Raw genomic sequence first — 25,665 nt, 5'->3', positions numbered from 1 at the left:
TAAGGCCTTTCAATCTTCTGTAGGAGTACTATTATATACAGTGTAGTTCATTACTGATGTCAACTCCCCCCACCCCCCCGCCCCCCACCTTTTGGGGAGGGGTATGTGCTAATAAACTCTAACAAGCTTGGTTAAGTTTGAAAAGTATTTTGGGGAAAAAATCTAGTTTACTATGAATGTTAGAAAATTTTTCTACTGTTATATAAATAAATATATATGTGCATCTGTGTCTGGAATTCCAAGATGTGAGCAAGAGAGAAAATAACAGAAAGAAATGGCTTCAACATTTCAACAAAGTAAAACTAACATTCTACATATTTTACAATGTTAGTCAAAATGAAAATTTGAATTTTATGGCTTATGTTATAACTGATTTACCTTTCCTATAGTCTCATGCATATAGAAACATTTTATATTTATTGAATACTGAATCTGATCTACAGAGATCTAATAGTGGAGGCCTGCAGTGCTGCTGTATGATAAAGATGCCTTTGGGACATCCTGGTGGTTGGGTTGTTGAGACTGAGTTTCTGCTGCAGGAGGCAGAAGTTCGATCCCTGGTTTGGGAAGTTTCACATGTTTGGACGGTGCAGCAAAAGAAAATACTAATTTTTAAGAAAGTTTTAATAAAACTGGGAGTATTATCTCAGTTTGGGAATCTTTTGTTGGCAAGCACATTGTGTAATACTAATGTATTTGTGTATTTGATAGCTGTTAGACAAAGTGTATTTGATAGCTGTTAGACAAAGTGTATTTGATAGCTGAATTTTTTTTCCCCTAAGTTATTTTCTATAATAGACTTCATTGCTCTTTAGGTCAGTTGCAACCTGGAACCTCATCTGAGGGGCAATGTATATGTTCAGTATCAATCGTAAGTATTCTGAACATAAATATATACATATTTCCTGGTACATCTGTTTTGTTTATGTTGACTTCTGGGATTATCCCACTGACTATCTCTTTTATATACATTTAAAATGTATATATCAATAGCTGATACAGGAAATGTGTTACATTCTTTGTATATTTATATGGTTTTAAAAGATTCTCAGTAGCTATTATTAATTTAGTAATTAAAATACAAAACTTGGAAACAAGGATAATAGAATGGAGAATTTAGAAGTATAAATTGAAATTAAAGCCAACACAGATCTTAAGTATATTTTACCAGCTAAGAAAAAATTAATGTATCATTGTTTTGTCTTGATATTTGCTTCAGCCATTACATACCTAACTGATTACATAAATGACTGTAGAGCAATATAAATTGTAGCCGAAAAAGAACATTTTCTAACAATGAAAACACTGCATTTTTAATAATCAGCTCTATTGGATTAAGACCTGGTTTGCATCCTTCAGAACATTTTGGAGGGACAGTAAAAAGGATGCCTAGTAAATGTTGAGTTTTAGAAGCTCTAATAAAGACTGTCAGTAGTAACTTTAGGTGGTCCTATGGTAAATTAACAGAAGGGTTTTTTAGTAGATGATACAGTTATATGTATATATTAGAACATTAAGGTTTATCTGTTAATTTGTGGTTTAAAGGGAAGAAGAATGCCAGGCAGCCCTTTCTCTATTTAATGGACGATGGTATGCAGGACGTCAGCTTCAATGTGAATTCTGCCCAGTGACCCAATGGAAAATGGCAATTTGTGGTAAAATACAACATGATGATTTTTTTCCCCCTTGATTGTTCCAGTTATATAAAAGGAGATTCTTAGCAGGAAAAAATACAAGCTTTAAAGAGAATTTTTTAAAAACTGAATAACAATTTCCACACTTTTTATCTTTCCACACATGTGAATTATATAAAGGACGTAACATTTTAGATCTATGTTACACTATGAAAAATGAGTTCATAGTGCATTGGTGGCAGAATCAGGTTATCTAATCTTTGATTCTGCATTTTGTGTACAATGTTAAGAAGTTGCATTTTACTTATTACAATTTTAGAGATGTTTTCTGTTCTTTGGCTCTTCTCACTTGAGTGTGTTTTTTCTCTCCATCTTTTATCATTAATGAACCTTCTGTTGTTTTCTGTTATGTAATCCTGTCATATTTTCTGCCTTCCATGAAACAGTTTTGTAAATTAGAGATTGATAATAGCTGTGTGGAGTGTGTTAAGGGTCCAGTCAGACTAATTTATGGACACTTGAGACTTTCATGAATACATGGACTTTACTGAGACTATCTAGCAATTCTCTGGCCTTCTTATTTTTAAATTTATTCCTCTCAGATGGGCTTAGCCCAAATGTAAAAAAAATGCTATTAATGCCTTTGGGGAACACTTCTCTTTCCCATTACTCTTCTTTGTTTGCTTTGTATTCACTTCTTAAAATCTCTTATTTAAAAAGTAGCTTAAAAATTCTGAATCACAAAAGTGGTTTTTTCTAAGCTTGCTCTTGGTCAGCTTGCTGTTCATTGATGCTGCTAGTTTTAAAGCATAGTAAAGTGGGGTGGGAGTAGCTTTTAGAAGGAAAACTAAAAGACCAAATTCAGCATAAGTTTTAAGACTTGTAACATAAAAGGGTAAAAATAGTTTTCTCTCTAAAGTTCAGTAGTTTTCTCAGTTCATATATACCCCATTTGACTTCCCCTGAGACAAGAAGCTATTCTGCTTTTCTAAAAAATAACAGCAATGTAGAGGAAAGCAAAAAACTTAACAAAACATACCCTTTTAAAGTGCACAGTTCAGTGTTTTTGTATCATGTTCACAACTTTGTAATGATCACCTCTAATTCTGGAACATTTTCTTCACTTTCAAAGAAATCTGACATCTGTTAACAGCCGCTCGCCATTCTCTGCTTCCCTGTATCTTCTCTATATATTTGCCTATTCTGGACATTTTACATAAATGGAATCATATAACATTGACCTTTTGTGTCTTAACTTCGTGGCTTAGCACATTTGCAAGATACATCCATATTGTATCAATAGAATATATGAGAACTCTGTCCTTTTTGCATATGAATTATACTGCTTTCTATGGTATACTGTTGATTTGTTGTTCTTGTTCAGTCACCAACTTGTGTCTTGACTCTTTGCAACCGCATGGACTGCAGCACGCCAGGCTTCCCTGTCCTTCACCATTTCCCACAGTTTGCTCAAACTCATGTCCTTTGAGTCAGTGGTGCCATCCAACCACCTCATCCTCTGTCATCCCCTTCTCCTTCCTTCACTCTTTCCCAGCATCAGGTCTTTTCAGTAGGGTTGGCTCTACACATCAGGTGGCCAGAGTCTTAGAGCTTCAACTTCAACATTAGTCCTTCCAGTGAATATTCAGGATTGATTTTCTTTAAAATGAACTGGTTTGATCTCTTTGCTTTCCAAGGGACTGTCAAGAGTTTGCTCTAGTACTGCAGTTCAGAAGCAATAATGTTGATAACATTTTAATTTATTTGTTAGTTGATCGACTCTTAGGTTGTTTCCACCTTTGGCTATTATATATAATGGTACTGTGAAAGTTCACCTACAGATTTTATGTATGTTTCTCTTGTGCACATGATTCATAGCATAATTGCAAGATCATGTGGTAATTCTTACAGAGAAGGAAATGGCAACCCACTCCAGTACTCTTGCCTGGAAAATCCCATGGACAGAGAAGCCTGGTAGGCTGCAGTTCATGGGTCACTGAGAGTCAGACACAACTGAGTGACTTCACTTTCACTTTCATTCTAGGTTTAATATTTTGAAAAACTGCTTAACAGTTTTCTAAAGCAACTAAATTATTTTATAATTACACCAGCAGAATATGATTTCCATATACCCATAATACAGTTACTTTTCTTTATATTTTACCCATCCTGTCAAGTGTGACATACTATCTCATTGTGGTTTTCATTTGCATTTCTGTAATGGCCAGTTATGTTGAACATCTTTTTATGAACTTGTCATGTTTACAATCTTCTGAAGGAATGAGAAGTCAGTTGTCTGTTTTCTACTGGGTTACTTGTTTCATTATTGAGTTGTAAGTGTTCTTTAGATAATGTAGACAGAGGCCCTGTATTACACATGTATGCTGTGCGAATAAATTTTACAGTACACTTTTTTGCTGATGTACTTTGAGACACAGTTCTTAATTTTGATGAAATTTACTTTATCTATTTTAAAAGAATTTTATAGTTTAAGTCTAGGGTCTGTCTTAAGTTAGCTTTTGTATATAGTGTCCAGGAGGATAGTATCTGTTTCACTTTTAACTGTTCTACGTATTTGAGGAATTTACTACCATTTTACTAAGCCCCAGTGGGATTATTAAAACAGGTTTAGTTTGACAAGAATGTTTTGTGTTAAGAGACCTTGGTAAATTTGAAACTAGTATGCTAATATTTATCATTGTATTTTAAAATACAAGGAAAATATATGTTCTTGTACCTACAGAGAGTGCTGCCATTTCACTAGTAATTATCTTACTACTACCACTCTGCTCTCAAATCACACTGCCACCTAGACTCCAAGGAGTGTGTTCTTCACTATTAACTTGAGTTCTTCACTGTCACTACGTGGCATGGTGAAACTCTAGGGAAGTGTGGTCACAGTTTGTTTCGTTGTATCATCCAGTGGGGAAATGGGATGTTCTTACTAAGTTGTGAAACTTTACCTTTTGTAATGGTAGTTTGTTAGAACATTTGAATGTTTTTGAAATCTGTGAGTCTGAACTGTGAAATCAGTTTGGACAAGCCATTTTAAATACATGGGAGAAAGTAGTCTTATCACACTGGCATACCAGCACTGTACCTTGTGAAAAGGATGAAGTGCCAGCAGTAAATGCTGTTTCCTCACTGTGCCCTTGCAGGTTTATTTGAAATACAGCAGTGTCCCAGAGGGAAACACTGCAACTTTCTTCACGTGTTCAGAAATCCAAACAATGAGTTTTGTGAGGCAAATGGAGACATCTACCTATCTCCAGTTTGGACTGGCTCCTCCTTTGGAAAGAGCTCAGTGAGGAGAGTGAGGCTGGACCACCGTGACGACTACTATAACCGACAGAGGAGGAGGAGGAGCCCTGTGCAGGCCTACTCCTACAAGAGGAAAGAGAAGGCTGACAGGAAGAGGAGGAGTAGTCACGAGGGTGAGAAATCTCACAAACATGGGTCTAGAAGCCGGGGAAGGCACAGTTCCCACAGCAGCGGAAGAAAAAGGGACCACAGCGACAGGAGCAGCAGCCAGAGCTCCTCCAGGTCCATGAGCCACAGTGGGAAGAGGTCAGGGAGCAGAGACTGAACTTTTCAGAGCCACAAATCCAAATAAACTTCCTTTATCACTTTAACTTACTTCGTCACTGTGTTCTTCAGTGATTGTATACCCTATTATGTTGTTCAGTTGCTGAGTCATGTCTGACTCTCTGTGACCCCCTGGATTGCAGCACGCCAGGCTTCCCTGTCCTTCACTGTCTCCCGGAGCTTACTCACACTTATGTCCATTGAATCGGTGATGCCATACAACCATCTCATCCTCTGTCATCCCCTGCTCCTCCTGCCTTCTGTCTTTCCCAGGATACAGGTCTTTTTCAGTGAGTCAGTTCTTCGTATCAGGTGACCAAAGTATTGCAGTTTCAGCTTCAGTATCAGTCCTTCCAATGAATATTCAGAACTGATTTCTTTTAGGGTTGACTGGTTTGATCTCCTTGTTGTCCAAGGGACTCCCAAGAGTCTTCTCCAGCACCGCATTTTGAAAGCATTAATTCTTTCGTGCTCAGCCTTCTTTTTGTTTTTAATTAAAAAAATTTTTTGGCTCAACCTTCTTAATAGTCCAGCTCTTTCATACATGACTACTGGGAAAACTATAACTTTGACTGTAAGGATCTTTGTTGGCAAAGTGATGTCTGCTTTTTAATATGCTGTCTAGGTTTGTCCTAGCTTTCCTTCCTAAGAGCAAATGCTTTAGTGAACTGCTTTAGTGAACTCTGTTCTTCTTTCATTCTGCATCCTTTCCAGTGGAGATTTCTTTTCCAACCCACACACAGCCCACAACTGGGAGCCTACAGTGGCTTCTTCCCCTCCCCTCCACTGATCTGTGGTGAACAAGTGGCTGTGGAAGTGTTAGGGGAAGCACACTGACTAAAACCACCCACCCTGGTCAGGCCCTTTAGTAACCCTTTGCATGAGTTGTTTTATGACAGGAGATCCTCGTAAGGAATATAGAACTAATAAGCCACCACCAACCGGAAGAGTTAGGGAAAGGTCAAAAGGAGACACCACGTTTCTTTCTATTTCCCAGAATCCGTCTTGCTAGCATCCATCTTGACTGAGCGATGTGTGCACCACCAGCAAAGACTCGGAATTAGAATGATTGGCCAAAGACCACCCGGAAACTAATCCCATCACCATAAAACCTGAGACTGCAAGCCATATGGCAGAGCAGTTCTCCTGGGTTTCCTTACCCTACTGGTCTCCACCCGGGTGCCCTTTCCCAATAAAATATCTTGTTTTGTCAGCACTTGTGTCTCCTCAGACAATTAATTTCTGAGTGTTAGACAAGAGCCCAGTTTTGGGCCCTGGAAGGGGTCCCATTTCCTACAACAGAAGCAGTTGATCTCTGGCCAAGGTTATGCTCTGCTGTGTTCCAAAGGCGCCATAGCCCACTGCACTCTAGTAGTTGCCACCAAAGCTGATGAGGCCTCTCCTTTCCTCTTTTTCCTCGTTTCCCTTCAGCTGAGGATCAGGCCAGTTAAAGTTGTGCGAGCACAGTTCAGACAGTTAAAAAGCCAATAGGGCACCTGCCTCTTGAGGAATCCTGTGAAAGGATAAGCAGATTGCAAAACAGACCACACTCTCAGAGCATTCACACAGTTTCCTGTTATGTGAGGCACATACTGGTTCAAACAAAACACTGAACCCACTGTTCTGTGGCCTCTGCCTTTTCCTTGACTTGTCTTCTCTGCTGCTTTTCGTCTCTCTTCTCTATGATTTATAAGAGCCTAGGCTACAGTCCATGGGGTCGCGAAGAGTCAGACACGACTGAGCGACTTCATTTTCACTTTTCACTTTCATGCGTTGGAGAAGGAAATGGCAACCCACTCCAGTATTCTTGCCTGGAGAATCCCAGGGATGGGGCAACCTGGCGGGTTGCCACCTATGGGGTCGCACAGAGCTGGACAGGACTGAATCAACTTAGCAGCAGCAGCAGGAGTTACTTCTGAGCCATCCTAAAGAGAGCCTTTCTTATTCAGGGCGTTGTCAAAAGATGAGTCACTGGTTGGCCACAGGAATCTTTTTTTCTGTTTTCCCCTGCATAGGTTTCATAGTGCCTTAGTCATAGGCTGTCTTAATTACAGTGCATACCCTCAAATATAGATTTTATATAGGGCAATGAGAGGTCCTGAGGGGGTGTACTTGGAAGGAACTGTTGCAGGAAGGGAGAACCCCTTCCAGGGCCTGAAACTGGGCTCTTGTCTAACACTTGGAAATTAATTGTCCGAGGAGACACATGTGCTGATGAAACGAGATTTTAGTGGGAAAGGCACCCCGGTGGAGAGCAGTAGGGTAAGGGAACCCAGGAGAACTGCTCTGCCGTGTGGCTTGCAGTCTTGGGTTTTATCATGATAGGATTAGTTTCCGGGTGGTCTTTGGCCAATCATTCTAATTCAGAGTCTTTGCTGGTGGCACACTCATTGCTCAGTCAAGATGGATGCTAGCAAGAGGGATTCTGGGAAGTGAATGGACAACTGGTGTCTCCTTTTGACCTTTCCCGAACTCTTCTGGTTGGTGGTGGCTTGTTATTTCCGTATTCCTTACAAGGATCTCCTGTCATAAAACAACTCATGCAAATGGTTACTAAAAGGCCTGACCAGGGTGGGCGGTTTCAATCAGTGTGCTTCCCTCAGCAGAACTATATTTAAAAAAATAAGTGGACATGTTATCTTGAAAATGTTTATTTTAAATTGCCTCACTTATAATAACCATTTATAAGTTAGAAATTCCATTTGCAAATGAGCCTAATGGCTGTTTTCAATGAACAGTTCTCATGGGCTCTATAATCTTACAATTTTCAGTGGGATTTTAATATAATGATCTTCCTTATGTATCTCACTATACAGTATTTTGTTATTTGTAATACCTGTACTAATAGGTATCATGAATACCTAGATTTTGGTTTTATACAAATGAGGCAGTTATTTTTGCAGATACAGTTCATTTTAATGATTGTGTCAGCACTTAAACTAGAAAGAATTGCAGAAGGTGGAAAAATAGGTGGAAGGAATCAATTTCTATATTATATATTTAATATTGAGGGTTTTAATTTTTTTAGCAGGCAATTTACATACCTTCCCACCCCTTCCTTCAAGTTAGTGTTGACAATTTTCCATAATAAACTACTTAAAGGGAAGCTTTTGTCAAGAATGGAATGAAATTGCAAAACAAAACAACCCCCAAAACAAAACCCAAATCACTGGTGCTTTTTAAAAACCAACACTTTACCCAGTTTTTTCAAACTCACAGTGGTGAGGGTTGTGCTGTGTGCATCTTCAGTGTTTCCAGGTGCTGGCTCCCCTCCAGATCGCAATAGCGGAGCTGCCATGGTGCAGCCTGTCCATGCTAATGCTGGGTTTGGAGCCACACTCAGCTTCACATTATCTGAAGATGCTGGATGGAAGCCTAAGGTCTTGAAATCCCAAATGGTCATGGTTCCATTGGTGCCAGTAGCGCAAAATATGCCACTGGCTGCCTTGTCCACCTTATAATGAGTAATGTTCTGGTGCAGCATCTTCAGGGCCGTGTTGTGGTCCTCAGTAGTAACCCACTTGTTCACGTCATGGAAGCGCTCCACAGCTGACATGTGCTGGATGCTCTGTTTGGGGTCATCTAGAGATGAAGATCAAACAGCCGCATCATCATAGTTAAAGAGCATGGGGCAACAATCATGACCGGCAGCCACGACATTGTTCTCTGAGACGAATGACTCTGTCTGGAGGGATTCAGAGTTGAGACCTGCACACTCTTTGTTGTAGCACGTTGGGGTGGTAGCTGACCCAGGCCAGGCAGCTGCTGCTGGCTAAGAAACTGACTCTGTGTACCCAGCCACTGGTGCCACTGCGACTGAACTCTGACATCAGGTGACTGAAAGGCATCTTGCCACCCTAGGACGTACTGACTGGCTTCTCACCCACTTCTTTAATGGAGGCAGAAAACACTCTGCATTTGGATGCACAGGATCCCCTGCCAGCATGATGTCGTTGGGGATTCGAATACAAGCTGAGGACTGTGGAGCCAATCGGCTTTTTAATGTGCTTGCTCACCCACCAGTCATTTTCAGACTTGAAGTAGCAAAAGGAGATGAGTCATGTTCTGCTATCCCTGGGAAATTTGTTCTCTGTTGAGGACCACTTGACAAAAGTGGTGGCCTGATTAATTCTCAGGATCACCAGGATTAGATTCTAGACACCCTCCTTCTGACTCCAGATTTAGGCATTGCAGTTGGCCCGCAAGTGATGGTGTGGGCATCTGTGATGTGTCCATTGTGTTCCTTGACCTCATGAACTTTGACCCACTGGCCCCCATTCTTATAGATGTAGACTTCATGATTACTGGAGCTAAGGGTGATCTGGGTATGAACCCTCTTCCAGGCATGACAGGTGATTGGCTCCAGTAAAAACTGATGCAGGGACATTATTGTTAGTGTTTTCAAAGGATAGAAAGCTGGGATTAGGCTTTCCAGACTGACTCAAAGCATTGAATTCACAGACTGTGGTCAGTCAACAAGAACAGTAGACGTGGGCAGAAGACCCCAAGTTATTATTTTTTAATACCTGTAATCTTGATTGTTCACTAGAAATTATTCAAGAGTCAACTGTTGCAAAGTCCTAAAAGTGGCATTTATTGAAAATAGATAAAAGTCTTGAGTAACACAAGATCCACTTTTTTTAACAAAGTATATGAAAACTAAATCTCCATTATCTTGTCTGTGCTTACAACAAACAACTACATTTAACAGAAAATGAATACTTAACAATTTACTGAAAAACTGAAAAATTTTCAGCAATTCTCCTTAGTTTGACTGAACTTTTGGAAGAGATAAAAACACTACATTTGTAGGGTAAGGGAGTTAGAGAAGGCAAGATTTGGAAAAACGAGGCTGGCATTTTACAGGAACAGATCACCTTTAATGAGGTAAGAAGGGGCATCAGTCAGATTAATGAGCTGCTGCACTAATCCAAGAAAAGAGTTAGTGTATATAGGCATATATGTGTAAATCTGCCGCCTTAAGGGGGCCAGTTCTTCTCCAAGGTTGTTGAATTAAACGGCTGGTACAAGGAATTCTGGAGATCGCTGGGTGTAGTCAACCTTAATGTCCATTTTTTCTTTGGGTGAGTGAGTTCTTTGTTTTGCATAGAATGGTGGGGAGAATTTGGAGGGGAGTTTTAACTCCATGCTGTTTTGAGCTGTGTAACTTTTCTTCATTCCAGAACCTAAGGAATATATATAAAAAGAGAAAACAGAGGTGGGTGTCCTTAATATTCAGGGCTTCTTTGTGTTGGTAAATGAGGGTCAGGGATTTGTGGTCTGGGAGGAAGGAAGTCTAAGGCCTGTAGTTGATTTTCTATTCTAGCCTTCAGGGTCTCAAGCAAAAGAACAGTCTTGACTTGATCTCAGGAAGTGGCTTGGATTCGGTCTTGGAATCACTGGAAAAGATTAAGCAAACAAGTCCCAAAGGTGAGTAGAAGGATGATAAAAATGAATGATCCAAGAAGGGGTGAAACCCAAGGCATCCAGTTCCAATCTGTTAACCACGACTGCCAGGGGTAGCTTCATCTCTGGCTCATTCACCAGGCTCGATCTGTAAGGTTTTTTGCAGCTCCTTGGACTATACCCAACTGGTTGGCATAGAAACAGCAGATTTGTCCAGAAAAAGGCACACCTCTCTTCTCTGCAGTGAGTAGATCTGATCCCCTTCTGTTTGGTAATATTATGGCTGCCAAGGAATCAAGTTGATTTTGGATAGTTATTAGGCCTTGAGCTATTTCATGGAGGCTGTCTGATAGGTCTTTAGATAGCGTCTGATAGTTTTGAATGGAGGTGGTTAAGCTGGTGGTTCCGATTCCAGCCGCTATTCTTAGTCCTGCTAAGAGGGGAATGAAATGTATGGCTCATTTTATTCACTTGTGGATGAGAAGAATAGGCAAGAATTGATCATTGGGGGCTGTTAAAATGTTTGGACTGGAGTGTATGAAGGTGCGGGTTCTGGTCCAGTTAGTAAGTAGACGGTGGTATGTAGACGTCCCACACAGGAAAAATAGGCCAGGTGTCCTAATACAACAGCTGAAGTTGATGACAAAGAGGAGTCGAGGGAGGGTTTTGATTGTTTTTTCAAGGACGCTCAGAGACCCCACTAAGGTGGCTCCAACGATAGGAGAGGTGGAGGAATATGTTGAGCGAAACTGCCCTGTAAAGGTTAAAGAGTGTCTTGCAGAACAAGAAACATTATATATAGCCTTTCCAGTGGCAAAGAGTAAGGTGGAGTTATGGTTGTACATGGACTTAGGGATGGTGCCCACGGGTTGTTCATATGAACTGTTTGGGGAATTTTTGGATAGGTAAAAACGAGCTGGTTATAACAGTTACTCTCTGGGTGACAGGGCTTCCCATTAGGTTTTTTGTTGAAGGAGGCAAGTTTGCTGAGTAAAAATTTTAAGAGTATGTCTGAATTTCTGATTTGGTCACTAGTGTGAAGATATTTGGAGATCGCAACGGCAACCCACTCCAGTGCTCTTGCCTGGAAAGTCCCATGGATGGAGAAGCCTGGTAGGCTCTACAGTCCATGGGGTCGCAAAGAGTTGGACACAAGTGAGTGGCTTCACTTTGACTTTTCACTTTCATGCATTGGAGAAGGAAACGGCAACCCACTCCCAATCTCCTTTACTTTTGCCTGTAGAAACCCAGGGACAAAGTAGCCTGGTGGGGTGCCATCTGTGGGGTCGCACAGAGTCGGACGTGACTGATGCAACTTAGCAGCAGCAGCAGCACTGAAGATATTTAAGACATGAGACGAATAAAGGCTCCCCACGGTATGAGTGGTGTAGGGATATGTTACCAGTGGTCCAGTCGAGGATGGATGTGGGAAGATGGATGTGGGGAGGGCTGAATCTCCCAAAGGGGTTACGGATAAACATATCTAGCAGTCTTTAGCCAGTTGTGGGTTAGAAGCATTGAAAAGGGTATAGGTTAAATTAAGGGTCTGGAATGAATAAATAGTTGAGGTTAGGATTTTGAAGGAGTCTGTGGGCCAGAGGAAGAAGGGAGGATAAGAAGATGTTAACATTTGAGGACATGAGTATAAGATAGACTACTATGGAAAATAATTGGATTTCAAAGGGGTAAAAGTTACAAAAGGTTCCCTGTAGCCACAGGGTGGAGATGTAATAGTTAATGTATTTGAGCATGGATCCTGGAGGACTCGAGACCCAGATATCTGCCAGAAGTTGTTCCAGGAATAATTGCAGCCATGAAACCAACAGGCTCATCCGTCACCAGTTGGAGCTGGCGGAAGCCGTGGGAACTTTAGAGTTGTAGGGCCTGTGTGAGAAACTTTATAAGTATTAGTTTGGCAAGTGTTTTTATCATTGGGCTGCATAACCTTTTTTAACCAGGTGATGTATACCGAAGGGGTGATTTCTTTTAATTTTGCAGTGGTAGGGGTCAGCAGAATTACCGTGTAGGATCGTTGCCATTTTGGGGTTAGATCTGGGTGGGACTGCACTGTCATATAGACTTCATGTCCTATTTGAAGGGATGGGTATGGAAGATTGGGGTGTGGTCAAGAAAGTAAGTTATCCATGGGTTGCCAAAGGGCATCTCTTATCTGGGCAAGTAAAGGAAAAGGAAGGTGGGAAGGCAGTTTGGGACTGTCCTGGGAGGGCGAGAGACCCAAAGGTATTATGGGCCTCCCATCCACGGCCTCGAATGGACTGATATTTAAGCGTTCTTTTGCTAAGGCCTGGGCCTTTAAGAGGGCTAAAGGGAGGAGTATAGTCCAATCTTGATGAAGTTCGATCGTTAATTTGGTCAGGGTTTTTTTTAGGACTTGGTTGGCTCTCAACCTTACTGGAAGACCAGGGATGATAAGGAACAATAAACCTCCAAGGAACTGGAAGGCTCCTGCAGTAGTATGGGTGATTTGGGATGTGAGAAGGAAGGCATTCCAAACCTGAGGAGGATTTCAGTTAAGAATAAGGCGAGCCACAGTAGGGGCTCGTTTGTTAGTCAGGAAAGCTTCAATCCATCCAGAAAATGTATCTATGAAGACTAAGAGAAATTTAACCCTTTTTATGGGTGGCATGTGGGTGAAATCTACCTGCCAGTCTCTTGTGCAGGAAGATGTCCGTGAATTTGTTGGGTGGGGAAAGGAGGGAGGTGAATGTTAGGATTTGTCTGCTGACAAATGGTACAAGTTTGGGTCAGATTATTTAAATAAGTCGCATCTTCAGCTCAATAAAGTTATAAAGGAAAGTCTTAAGTACTTTTGTAGAGGAGTGGAAAAGGGAAAGCAAATATAAAAGTAATATGCTGATGTTAGGCTCATCAATCTGGGCTGTAGTAGACAGGACTAACAGAGGCAGCCACTTTGCTTTATGATCTGCTATATTGTTATAAAAGGAGACAGGACTATGTCGCTGATGTCCCTTGCAGTGTATTACAGCAGCTTGTTTTGGTAGCTGAGCCACATGGAGGAGTTCAGAAATAAAAGAAGCATTGAGAATAGGTATCCCCTTTTGAGTGAGGAATCCTCTCTCTCTCCAGATTATAATGTTAGAATGTAATATGGTATAGACATACTTGGAGTCACCTTAAACGTTTATATTTTGGTCTTTGGCTAGGGTCAAAGATTGTGTAAGTCTGTTACGAGGATGTGTGAGCTGGGAGTGTGGCTGACTTGATGAGGTGAGGGGGATAACTTTATCAGGCTGTCCCTGGACTATAGCATATCCAGCCCCGAATTGGGACTTGCTTCTGGGCACTGCCGTCTATGAAACATGATGGGACTTTGGGGTCAGAAAGAGGTTGATCAGTTATATGTTCAAAGGGATTAAGTGTCATATCTAAGGTCTGGACACAGTCATGAGACTGGTGTTCTGTTTCTGGATCTGGTGTAGGGAGTAAGCTAACAGGAGTAAGATGTTTACAAGGCATAAAAGAAAGGGATGGGTTGAGGAGGATTTGTAGTTGACGGGGCAGAGAATGGAAAGCCCAGTGACAGAGTAAATCTTTGAAGGAATGAGCCAAGCATACATTTACAGGAGCATTTTGGGTTAGTTTTGGGGTTCAGGTATTAAGAGGGTGGTGGCAGCTAAGGCCTGGGGACAAGGTGGCCATCCAAGTGTGATGACATTGAGTTGTTTAGATCAGTAAGCTAAAGGGCCCCATATTCCCCCTGCCTCTTTTGGCACAGACTTCCTAAGGCATGTCCTTGTTGAGAATGTACAAAAAGGAAAAAAGACTTGGCATAATCAGGTAAGTAAAGAGAAGGGGCCTGCAGTAAATGTTTGATAAGTGTCTAAATTGGGGTGTGGACAGAGGTGGGGGCCAATAAGGGTTCATCTGAGTTTTTTTTGAGTAGCTTGGTAGAGAGGTTTTGTGTGGAGGGCAAAATTTGGGACCTATGTTCAGAAGAGTTTAAATAGGCCCTCTTGGTTTGGGGCCTGGGAGTCTATGTCAAAACTCAAAGTCTCTGATCTAGGATGATTTTGGATGTGGGAATGAGAAGTTCAGTTCAGTTCAGTCACTGAGTCATGTCCGACTCTTTGTGACCCCTTAAATCTCAGCACACCAGGCCTCCCTGTCTATCACCAGCTCCCGGAGTTCACTCAGACTCACGTCCATTGAGTCAGTGATGCCATCCAGCCATCTCATCCTCTGTTGTCCCCTTCTCCTCCTGCCCTGAATTCCTCCCAGCATGTACTCTGAATATAAGTTAAATAATTCTTCCCGTGAGTCAGTTCTTCACATGAGGTGGCCAGAGTACTGGAGTTCCAGCTTTAGCATCATTCCCTCCAAAGAAATCCCATGGCTGATCTCCTTCAGAATAGACTGGTTGGATCTCCTTACAGTCCAAGAGACTCTCAAGAGTCCTCCAACATCAGTTCAAAAGCATCAGTTCTTTGGCGCTCAGCCTTATTCACAGTCCAACTCTCACATCCATACATGACCACAGGAAAAACCATAGCCTTGACTAGATGGACCTTTGTTGGCAAAGTAATGTCTCTGCTTTTGAATATCCTGTCTAGGTTGGTCACAGCTTTTCTTCCAAGGAGTAAGCGTCTTTTAATTTCATGGCTGCAGTCACCATCTGAGTGATTTTGGAGCCCAAAAAAATAAAGTCTGACACTGTTTCCACTGTTTCCCCATCTTTTTCTCATGAAGTGATGAGACCAAATGCCATGATCTTTGTTTTCTGAATGTTGAGCTTTAAGCCAACTTTTCCACTCTCCTCTTTCACTTTCATCAAGAGGCTTTTTAGTTCCTCTTTACTTTCTGCCATAAGGGTGGTGTCATCTGCAAATCTGAGGTTATTGATATTTCTCCTGGCAATCTTGATATCAGCTTGTGTTTCTTCAAGCCCAGCATTTTTCATGATGCACTCTGCATATAAGTTAAATAAGCAGGGTGACGATATACAGCCTTAATGTACTCCTTTTCCTGTTTGGAACCAGTCCGTTGTTCCATGTCCAGTTCTAACTGTTGCTTCCTGACCTGTATACAGACTTCTCAAGAGGCAGATCAGGTGGTCTGGTATTCCCATTTCTCTCAGAATTTTCCACAGTTTATTTTGATCCACACAGTCAAAGGCTTTGGCATAGTCAATAAAGCAGAAATGGATGTTTTTCTGGAACTCTCTTGCTTTTTCCATGATCCAGTGGATGTTGGCAATTTGAGTTCTGTTTCCTCTGCCTTTTCTAAAACCAGCTTGAACATCAGGAAGTTCACGGTTCATGTATTGCTGATGCCTGGCTTGGAGAAGTTTGAGTATTACTTTACTAGCATGTGAGATGAGTGCAATTGTGCAGTAGTTTGAGCATTCTTTGGCATTGCCTTCCTTTGGGATTGGAATGAAAAGTGACCTTTTCGAGTCCTGTGACCACTGCTGAATTTTCCAAGTTTGCTGGCATATTAAGTGCAGCACTTTCACAGCATCATCTTTCAGGATTTGAAATAGCTCAACTGGAATTCCATCACCTCCACTAGCTTTGTTTGTAGTGATGCTTTCTAAGGCCCACTTGACTTCACATTCCAGGATGTCTGGCTCTAGATAAGTGATCACACCATCATAATTATCTGGGAATGAGAAGTAATGTCATGTAATTGACAGTGGTGGAAGCAGTTTTTGCTTTGGAGAGTGAGACTTTGTAACCCCAGTTGCCTAGGGCATTTCATACTCTCACAGTGTGGAGTACACAGTTATGGCAAGAGGAACTACATAACAATAGATTGTGTACATTTTGGAGTAAGGTAGTAGAGCCTAGGTCTAAAGTTTGTAGGTCTCTTTGAAGGGCTTGACCAAAAAATGAGGGCTATCTCTAAACCCTTGTGGTAAAACGGTCCAGGTTAATTGTTGAGATTGATATGTGTCTGGATCCGTCCAGGTGAGAGCAGATACAGGCTGTGAGGAGTGGTATAGAGGTATAGTAAACAAAGCATTTTTGAGGTCTAATATGGTGTGTCAGAGGGAATATGTGAGAGAAGGGTGTAGGGATTCACAGGTTGTACAGGTATTATGGCCTCATTGATCTTGCAAAGATCTTGGACTAGACACCAGAAGTGGGGTCCCTTTTTGAGTGCCAATATAGGGGTATTATAACGAGAACAGATAGGCCTCAAAAGGCCAGCTTTGAGCAGTCTGGAGATTATTGGTTTAAGTCCTTGTCAGGATTCTGTGGTCAGGGTATACTGAGTTTGGGTTATTACTTGAGAGGGATTTTTAAGAAAGACCTGAATGGGAGAATGGTGTCTGGCTACTTATGGGGCTTCGGTATCCCAGAACTGAGGATCTATTGGGGGAAGGTCAGGGGGCAGGTTTTGGGAGTTAGGGCAGGCCAGGAGTTCAGGTGCCATTTGGGTGCAAAGAATTGATACGGGATCTAAGAATGAGAGGTGTATAAAAGTTTGTAGCTTAGCCAGAAGATCACACCCCATCAATGCCAGTGGGCATTGAGGAGCTACTATAAAAGAATGTGTTAGTGTTGTTTTGCCAAAGGAACAAAGGAGAGGAGGGGTTATTTGGGGATGCCTGAGACACCTTCAGTTGCCAAAGGAGGTTAAAAGTGAAAAGGCAGCTACAGTGTCTATTACGAACAAGACTTTGTGTTCGGCCACCATGCCAATTCCCCGAAACTCCAGATCTATCTGTATGGGGCAGACTTGGGGTCTGGAGCTTAGGCTCTGTCACTGGAATAACTCAGGCACAATTGGATCATCTGTCACCTCATCTAAGGAACCATGGTCTGGGATACCAGGGCCTCCCTGAATCTGGTTCCTGGCCCATTGTTGTTGGGCCTGGGGTGAGCCCCAAGATTTGGTGGGTAGTGTCTGAGGACAGTCCATTTCCCAGTGGCCCATTGTTTGCAGGTGGGCCAGGGTTTGGTGGGTGGCCGGGGGTTTGGGAAGGACTTAGCCCAGTGTCCCCTTTGGTTACATCTGAAGCAGGGGCCTGGAGGGTTAGCTCCCATATGGGTGGGCCGAGGTTGATGGGCCAAAGGGGTTGAAATTTTTCTGTTTCTTTTTGAATTTTTTCTTTGGATAGCTGCAGCGAATAAAGCATATTTGGGCTTTCTTTCCTTTTCTTTTTCTTTTTTTCACTTCTTCCTCCCTATTGTTGAAAACTTTAAAGGCTATTTCTAGGAGATCTCACTGAGGGGTTTCAGGGCACTTCTCTAACTGGTGTAGTTTTTGGCAAATATCAGGGGCTGACTGGCTTATGAACTGGACATGTAGGTACAGAAGTCTGGTGGGGAATGGAAATATCTAGAATAGTTTATTTTTGGACTGCTTCAGTAAGCCGTGAAAGAAAAAGGGCAGGATTTTCATCTTTTTGTTGAGTCACTTCCCTAATCTTATCGTAGTTAACATGAATGTGAGAGCTTTATAGCATTCCTTCTAGTAAACAGGTGATCATCTGATGCAGGTACAGCATGTCGGCATCTCCTGCTTGATATGTCCACCATGGCTCACATCATCAGCCACCAGATTAGTCCTATCATGGTTATGGAGCTGATCAGCACGAGTCTGGGCTGCCTGCCCAGCATGAGACTGGGCAAAGAGAGAGAGACAGACTCTGAAGGAGGGAGGGACATCCCTCAAGTACCTCCCTGGAGGGCCTTTTGGCCAGGGGTTTCCCCCGGAACCCAGAAAGGATGATAGTCCATGGCACCCTAGAGTATCACCTGAGCTTACTTGGGCTACTGGGTCAGGCGAGAATTCATGGTGGATGGATGCAGATCAAATGGCCTTTGTCCTAGAGTTGGTCGGTCTTGAGGAAAAGAAACTGTAGAGAAAACAGGAAGAGAGACAGAGAGACCAATATTCCTCGGGGTACATGGAAAACCAATAAAGCCCTCGAGGAAGTATTGAAAGTCTGGGTGGAAAAGTGAGCTCGACAGGCTTCCATGCTCTGAAGAGCTGGCTGTGGAGAAGAAGGAACCTCACCTTCCCCGGTTTCAGCACCAAAAATTGTAGGGTAACAGAGTTAGAGAAGCCGAGACTGGAAAGAAGAATGAGACCAGTGAAGGAGTCTTTTGGGCCAAGAAAAGAAAACAGTTTCAAAGGCCCTTGCTGAATCATCTAACTTTGGAGAAAACAAAACAGAACTTTAGGTCTTGCCTTGATGCCCCAGGCCAGTTGGATCTATCTGGGACTTATCACCCCCTGTCCAGAAACCTTCCACCCCCTACACCTGCCCAGAAGACTTATCATCCCCTGCCCAACTACAAATGCCATCTCAACTAAAGAATACCCAAAACATCCTGCTTGATTAACATTTTCCTTATCACTTCCACATACCTCCTTATAAATATGGAGCCTCCCTGATCCCTCTCTGTTGGGAGCCGTGTTAGGCATTACTGACAAAATGGAGGAACGGCCCCAGCCCCTTCTCGTTCCACAGGCATGGACCCGGGATAAAGGAGTTAGCTCTTGTGATTCTGACTTGTTTCCTCCTTTCTTCTGTTGAGTTGGCTGGAAAGAACATTGAGGAGCTTATTGTTCTTGAGAGAAGCATGAGAAGGCACAAAGCCTTCTGCAGTTGTGCCCAGAAAATAATCTATAAAGTAACCCTTGACATTTGTTCAAGGATTTTTACAAAGACTGTCCCAGGATGAGCACATAGGCTGCAGCTCGAGGCATGGGAAGGATTGTTATCTGAGATCTGTTTGTGAGGGATATGTTTATGGCAAAGAAAGTTCGCTGAGCTTAGTGATTAGGAATAATTAAGAATAGCTAGAAGCCTTTTTAGGAGATAGTGAGCTTAAGATACTAGGGGCAAGCAGAATTTAGGAAGATAAGAAATAAACTGAGGAATGTGATATGCAGCCCAGACATAAGCATGAGTTACAATGTAATCACAAGTAAACACTATTCTGAGAATATCTGAAGCAGGAACTCTGTTTGAAGGGCAACAGTGAGACAATAATATGGGTGAGGGGGAACTGAAAATGTTAAACCTCTGACCTAATGTATTTGAAAAAGTATAAAAGAGAACTTGATGCTTGAAATAAACATGTAGTCCCATACCCTGAGTCAGAGGCTACATCATTTCCTGCCGACATCGCTCATCCCTTCAGGCTGATCCCCTGGCTGCTGGACCTGGACTCCGACACCTCTCTGCGGTCAGCGTGGTCATTAGGCCGACTGTTGACCCTCCTTGCCTGAATAAAGGACTTGTGTTGAGGTCGTCTTTCCTCTTTCTGCCTCAGCCTGAACTATACCTTAACATTGCTCGAACATCCTCTGAGCTCACTTTTCTGCCAGGACTCAAGTTCCCCTTGGGGCCGCCCAGTGGCTTCGTGAGCAGCGCAAGCCTTATGTTAAGGCTGTATTGATGCTTTGTGTACCCTCAGGCGTCGGCTTTACCCACTTTCCCTCTCTTTCTTTCTGACGAATAGGGAACTCTTGCCATTTGACTGCTCTACATCCAGCGCTTCACTCAAGCCCACCCCTAGATTAAGGTAAGATCCAGATGGTGTTCTAGAGGCGCCCTAGAACTTAGTCCTCTCTGGATCTTGGGGACCCCCTGCCCAGGGCCACTCTGTAGGCGGCAGTCGGGGGACAGTCCACCTCGACACAGAGCGCTCTCTTCATCAATCCTATTGCAACCACGGGTGATGACTCGAGCTCTCAAAGGGAGCCTCTGCTTGCCTTTCAATTATGGGGTCTGGCCAGTCTGTCCCTCCCCTCTGACCTGTGCTCTCAAAAATCTCAAACCACTCTCACTCACTGAACTCAAAGCTAACCATTTAAAACAACTCTGTACACAGATTGGAGAAGGCAGTGGCACCCCACTCCAGTACTCTTGCCTGGAAAATCCCATGGACGTGGGAGCCTGGTGGGCTGCATCCATGGGGTTGCTAAGAGTCAGACACAACTGAGCAACTTCACTTTCACTTTTCACTTTCATGCATTGGAAAAGGAAATGGCAACCCACTCCAGTGTTCTTGCCTGGAGAATCCCTGGCGGGCTGCTGTCTTTGGGGTCGCACAGAGTTGGACACGACTGAAGCAACTTAGCAGCAGCAGCAGTACACAGATTTGGCCTCTACCAATTAGACAAACAAGACTGCTGGCTTGAGGTTGGCACATTTGACTTTACCATTCTTCAAAATCTCACAGACTTCCTTAGATAGAATGGCAGGTGGTTGGAGGTCCCCTATTCCCAAGCCTTTTGGGCCCTTCGGATCAGGCCCTCCCTATATAAGGCCTGCTCCACACATGAGGTCCTTCTGTGCACCATACCTCCCAAGCAAAAGGGCTCTTCTTTCTCAGCCACAGACGGCAGCCTTTAGCGCCACGGAATTCGACCCCATGGATGAGCCCCCTCCCTACCTGCCACCCCGCCACCCCTTTCTTTCCCCTTCATCCAACTGACCTATTGGCCTGGAAACTTCTCCTGACTCCCACTCAACCCTGCTCTCCCATCTCCCCAACTCCCCCTCCCCACCTTCCTTCCGCCCCTGCCGCATGATCACGTACCCAACACGTTTCCCCTGAGAGAGGTGGCAGGACCAGATTGCCCAACCCAAGTCCATGTGCCATTTTCATTGTCAGATGTGAGCCAGATAGAAGAAAAGTTAGGATCATTTTCTGAAAATCCTACCAGATACCACCCCTGCTGCATTACTATACCTTCATGTTCAATTCATTACCCAGTCTGCCCCTGACATCAGACGCAAGCTTCGACAACTAGAAAAGGGCCCTGAAACCCCCCAAAGAGACCTTCTAGAAGTAGCCTTTGAGGTGTTCAATAATAGGAGGAGGCTAAGAGAGAAAAAGAACGTGAGAGAAAAGCGAAATATGCCTTTTTGGCAGCAGCAATTAAGGGAAGAGATCAGCCTGGCCCAAGTCATCCCAGAACAGGGCTTAAGACTCCACCCTGGACCCTGCTTCCAGAGAGACCAAAAATGCGCAAATTCACTGACTTGGGGGGAATATCAGTCACAGACGGGCTTGGGCAACCAATTCATGTTTTATCCCTGGCACTGAGAGATGAATACCGACTATATTCACCAAAACCCCCTGCAGCTGTGGATCCTGCTATGCAACAGTGGATTCAGAAATACCGTCTGGCCTGGGCAGAGATAGCAGGAGTAGGACTGGCTAAACAAAGACCTCCCATTGTTGTTGAATTAAAAGCAAGTGCTACTCCTGTGAGGCGTACCAAGAATAAGGCTGGATTTTCATTTGCCCCTTGGGTGATTTCTCTATCATAATTGACATGGATATGAGTATTTTTCTGCATAGGTAATCATATGATTGAGTCTTCTGTTACCCGGGTCACTGGCCTGATTAAGTCCAGCGGGGATCTAACTGAGGCACCACCTCATCAGCAACTGGGCTATCCCAGTCTTGGTTATGTAAATGATCAGCATGGGCTTTTGCCACTTGCCAGACATGGTCTTTTTCATCAGGGGTGGCAGTCACATTTAGGATATAAAATACATCACTCCATGTGAGGTTACAGACCTGGGAGAATCTCAGGAATTCTTTTCTGTATCTGACTTTGGCCAATAGGTCTCTTCCTAATAAAGGGGCCAGACATTCCGGGATCACCAGAAATGAGTGGGACATCCGTTGGGCTCCCAAGTCCACTTTTTGTTTAGTAGTCCAGTTATATCTCTTTGTCCCGGTGGCTTCCTGGACCAAGCTAGTCTTTTTGGACATCGGCCCAAATTTTTGATTGAGGACCGAATATGGGGCTCCTGTATCCACCATGAAGCCGACCGGTTTCCCCTCCACATTAATAGTTACCCAGGACTCCGGGAGAGGTGCCGGGCCCTGACCCCCCAATCACTATCTTCCCCTGCATATAAGACATGGGCCCCCGAGGAAGATTCCTCCTTTCTTACAGTCTTTCTCTTCAGATCTCTTTTGGGGCACTCGTTTTTCCAGTGTCCCGGCTCTTTGCAGTAAGCGCATTGGTGTCTCTTTAGGGCTGGTCTAGCTGGTTTTTCCTTTCCTCCTGACCAGGTGTCTTTAGTTCTTGGGGCTTAGGGCCCTGTTCTTGTCCCGGCAAAAAGGACCTGAGCCAGCTCTTTTTTATTTCTCTGGTTTTCTTCAGCCCTATATTCCCTTTCCTCTCATCTAACCCGTGCCTCATATTCTCTTTCTTCCCATCTAATCCGTTCCTCCCTCTCTTCAGGGGTCTCTCTGTTATTAAACACTTTATCAGCTGCCCTTACCAGATCCTGTATTGACAGTTCCCCCAGCCCTTCTATCTTCTGTAACTTCCTCCTGATATCTGGAGCTGCCTGGTTCACAAAAGCTAACAGAACTGCTGCGCGTGACTCATCAGCCTGGGGGTCCATGGGCATATACTGCCTAAAGGCTTCCATTAACCTCTCTAAGAAGGCTGCCGGGCACCTGTCTTATCAGATTTGCCTTAGATAAATTCGTGGATTTCCTGGCGGCTGCCCGAAGGCCGGCCATGAGAGTCTGGCGGTACGCTTGGAGACGCTCCCTACCTTCTGCCCGTTCAAAGTCCCAATTCGGCCGCATGGAAGGGAACCCTTCCTCTACTAGGTGGGGCTGCATGGTCGGTCTCCCATTCACTCCAGGAACATGTTTCCATGCCTCCAACAGAATTTGTTCCCGTTCCTCCGTGATGAAAAGCACCTGTAACAGCTGCTGGCAGTCATCCCAAGTAGGATTGTAAGTAAACAGGATAGTGTCTAAAAGATCAATAAGGCCTTGGGGTTTTTCAGAAAAAGAGGGAGTTTGAGCTTTCCAGTTATATAAGTTACTGGTAGAGAAAGGCCAATATTGATTATTCCATTCCCCGTCTGGATTTGCCAGCCCGACCTGGACAGGAAGCGCTTGAACGGTGGACGGAAGGGCCTCTTGGCTCCCGTAGTCAGACGAGTCTCTGCCCCCTTGGGTCCTTCCGAGAGTTCCCTGGGCTGGCCCCCTCTTCTGCTGCAGAGCTGAGGGTTCTGAGTTCCCCCTTTTGTCTCCGGAGGACACCTGAGGTACCTGCGGGAGCAAGGGTGGCAGGATATATGGGGGAGGCGAGATTTCAGTGTCTAAATCAATCAGGCTAGGGTATAGAGAAGAATCCTGGAGTATCGGTTTCTTCCGGCTCTCCCGTTCCTCCCGGTCGTCTTCTTCCTTAGAGGTCTCCATGACCAGGACCTGTGGAACAGAAGCACTGGGGGGATTGTGAATAAAGGGTTTCACCCAGACAGGAGGGTCTTCTACTAGATTTTCCCAGACCAGGATGTAAGGAGCTTGGTCCGGATGGCCCTGAGGGTCAGGAGCCATTATTTTTTCTTTAACAGCCTGGATGACCAGCAGGCTAAAAGTTCATTCTGGCGGTCAGCCAACCTCAAATGTCGGCCACTCAGATGAGCATTAAGTTTTTACCTTGCTCTTCTTTACTAGCATTGATAGATTCTGAGCCTTGGACTTAAAATCGGAAAAATGGTCAGTCATTACAGATAGCGGTGTAGAATAACTTTGACCCATGACGGCAACACCCACAATAAACGCACAAACAGCAAGCACACTGCTGGCACACAAAGACAAGCGACAGACAGTAGACCAACAAATATCAGCCAAAAACACTGAACTAGGTTTATCCCGGGTTGCTGCTGTCCTGTTCCCCAAAGTTACCTTACCGAAGGGTGTCCACTGCCCACCAGACTCAGGGTCGGGGGAGATATTTTCCCCCGTTCCTTTACAGAACGGCTCACAGAACCAGCTGCCTTCCAGCTCGAATGCTGGGCCTTGGACTTACGCTGGCTGGGCGACTCTTTCGGCCCCTGACCTGATGCCAGCATCCAGATATATTTCCTCCTAGTGAGGCTTCCCTTATGCCTGGAAGGTGTTGTTCTTCTCAGTCAAGGGATCCCGGATGAGCCCCCAAATGTTATGCCCGCGGTCCAAGTCCCCACAGCTGAGAGAACAAGACATCCATGGCAATGCAAACACAAAAAGGGAATTTATTACTAGCTCGAGCCAGGGCCCTGGCTACATCCAACACAGTGGAAAAAGGCCAGAGCCCCAAGCCCCATATTACAGTAGTATTTACAGGTTTAGGACAAAGACAGGGAATTGGCAAAGTTGGATTGGTTACAAGGGTTTCTTTGCATCTACTAATTGGCTAGATTTTCTGGTGCGCGGGCTTTCTTAGAAGATTTCTATCCCCGTCCTGATTGGCACAGACCAGGCTATAGGGAGCATACTGATTGGTCGAGTTCTGGTGCCGGCGGAGGATGATCTCAGCTCCTCCTTGGCAATAACTCAGCCCCTCTGTGAAGGAGACTTAGGCCTACCTTGGCCCCCTGAAACCTGTCATGGCGCCTGTTTGGTACTAACAAGTGCCCCTAAATACATGCAGCAAACACTGACAGAATGAAGAAAGAAAGAGTCCTATTATGATGGGAGAACACTTCAAGATCCTGCATTCAACAATGGTTAAAGCAATCAGGTTAAAGATCAATTAGTAGATTCAAGGCTTAAAATAAACACTCTAGGCCATTAGGCCATTCTTCATTACAGAATATTATGTTAGATTACCAAAAAACAGTCTTATAATATATTAAAAAGTCAAAATCATGCAACATAATGTTTCCTATCAAAATGAATCAAAACTAAAATCAACAGCAGAAGAAAATAAAAATAATCCTAAAAATACAGGAATTAAGGGACAGCCTCTTAAACAGCCAGCAAATCAAATGGGAAATCACAAGTTTAGTACAGTCTCTCAGTTGTGCCCAACTCTTTGTGACCCCATGAACCACAGCATGCCAGGCCACCATGATCATCACCAACTCCCGAAGTTTCCCCAAACTCATGTCTGTTGAGTCGGTGATGCCATCCAGCCATCTCATCCTCTGTCGTCTCCTCCTCCTGCCCTCAATGTTTCCCAGCATCAGGGTCTATTCAAATGAGTCAGCTGTTTGCATCAGGTGGCCAAAGTATTGGAGTTTCAGCTTCAACATCAGTCCTTCCAATGAACACTCAGGACTGAT

At 43.8% G+C, this 25,665-nt stretch overlaps 1 protein-coding gene and 1 pseudogene across 2 annotated transcripts in view; one reads left to right on the top strand and one right to left on the bottom strand.

The window, feature by feature from the left end:
* Positions 1–25,665, top strand: part of LOC138431424 (U2 small nuclear ribonucleoprotein auxiliary factor 35 kDa subunit-related protein 2) — an 82,432-nt gene that overhangs the window by 37,139 nt on the left and 19,628 nt on the right. Inside the window, exons 9-11 of one of the 2 annotated variants that reach the window (XM_070289554.1) lie at positions 816–871; positions 1,546–1,655; positions 4,793–5,068. In XM_070289554.1, the coding sequence (XP_070145655.1) occupies positions 816–871; positions 1,546–1,655; positions 4,793–5,068 (442 nt within the window). Of the gene's footprint in view, positions 1–815; positions 872–1,545; positions 1,656–4,792; positions 5,267–25,665 lie in introns of those variants that run through there. The other variant, XM_069573568.1, reaches the window with a different exon arrangement.
* Positions 8,565–9,636, bottom strand: LOC138431426 (actin-related protein 2/3 complex subunit 1A pseudogene; annotated as a pseudogene).

This window comes from Ovis canadensis, chromosome Y, assembly GCF_042477335.2.
Source record: "Ovis canadensis isolate MfBH-ARS-UI-01 breed Bighorn chromosome Y, ARS-UI_OviCan_v2, whole genome shotgun sequence".
In the NCBI taxonomy this organism is placed as follows: domain Eukaryota; kingdom Metazoa; phylum Chordata; class Mammalia; order Artiodactyla; family Bovidae; genus Ovis; species Ovis canadensis.
Note: the sequence above shows the minus strand (reverse complement) of the source record. Positions and strands in the feature narration are given on the sequence as shown.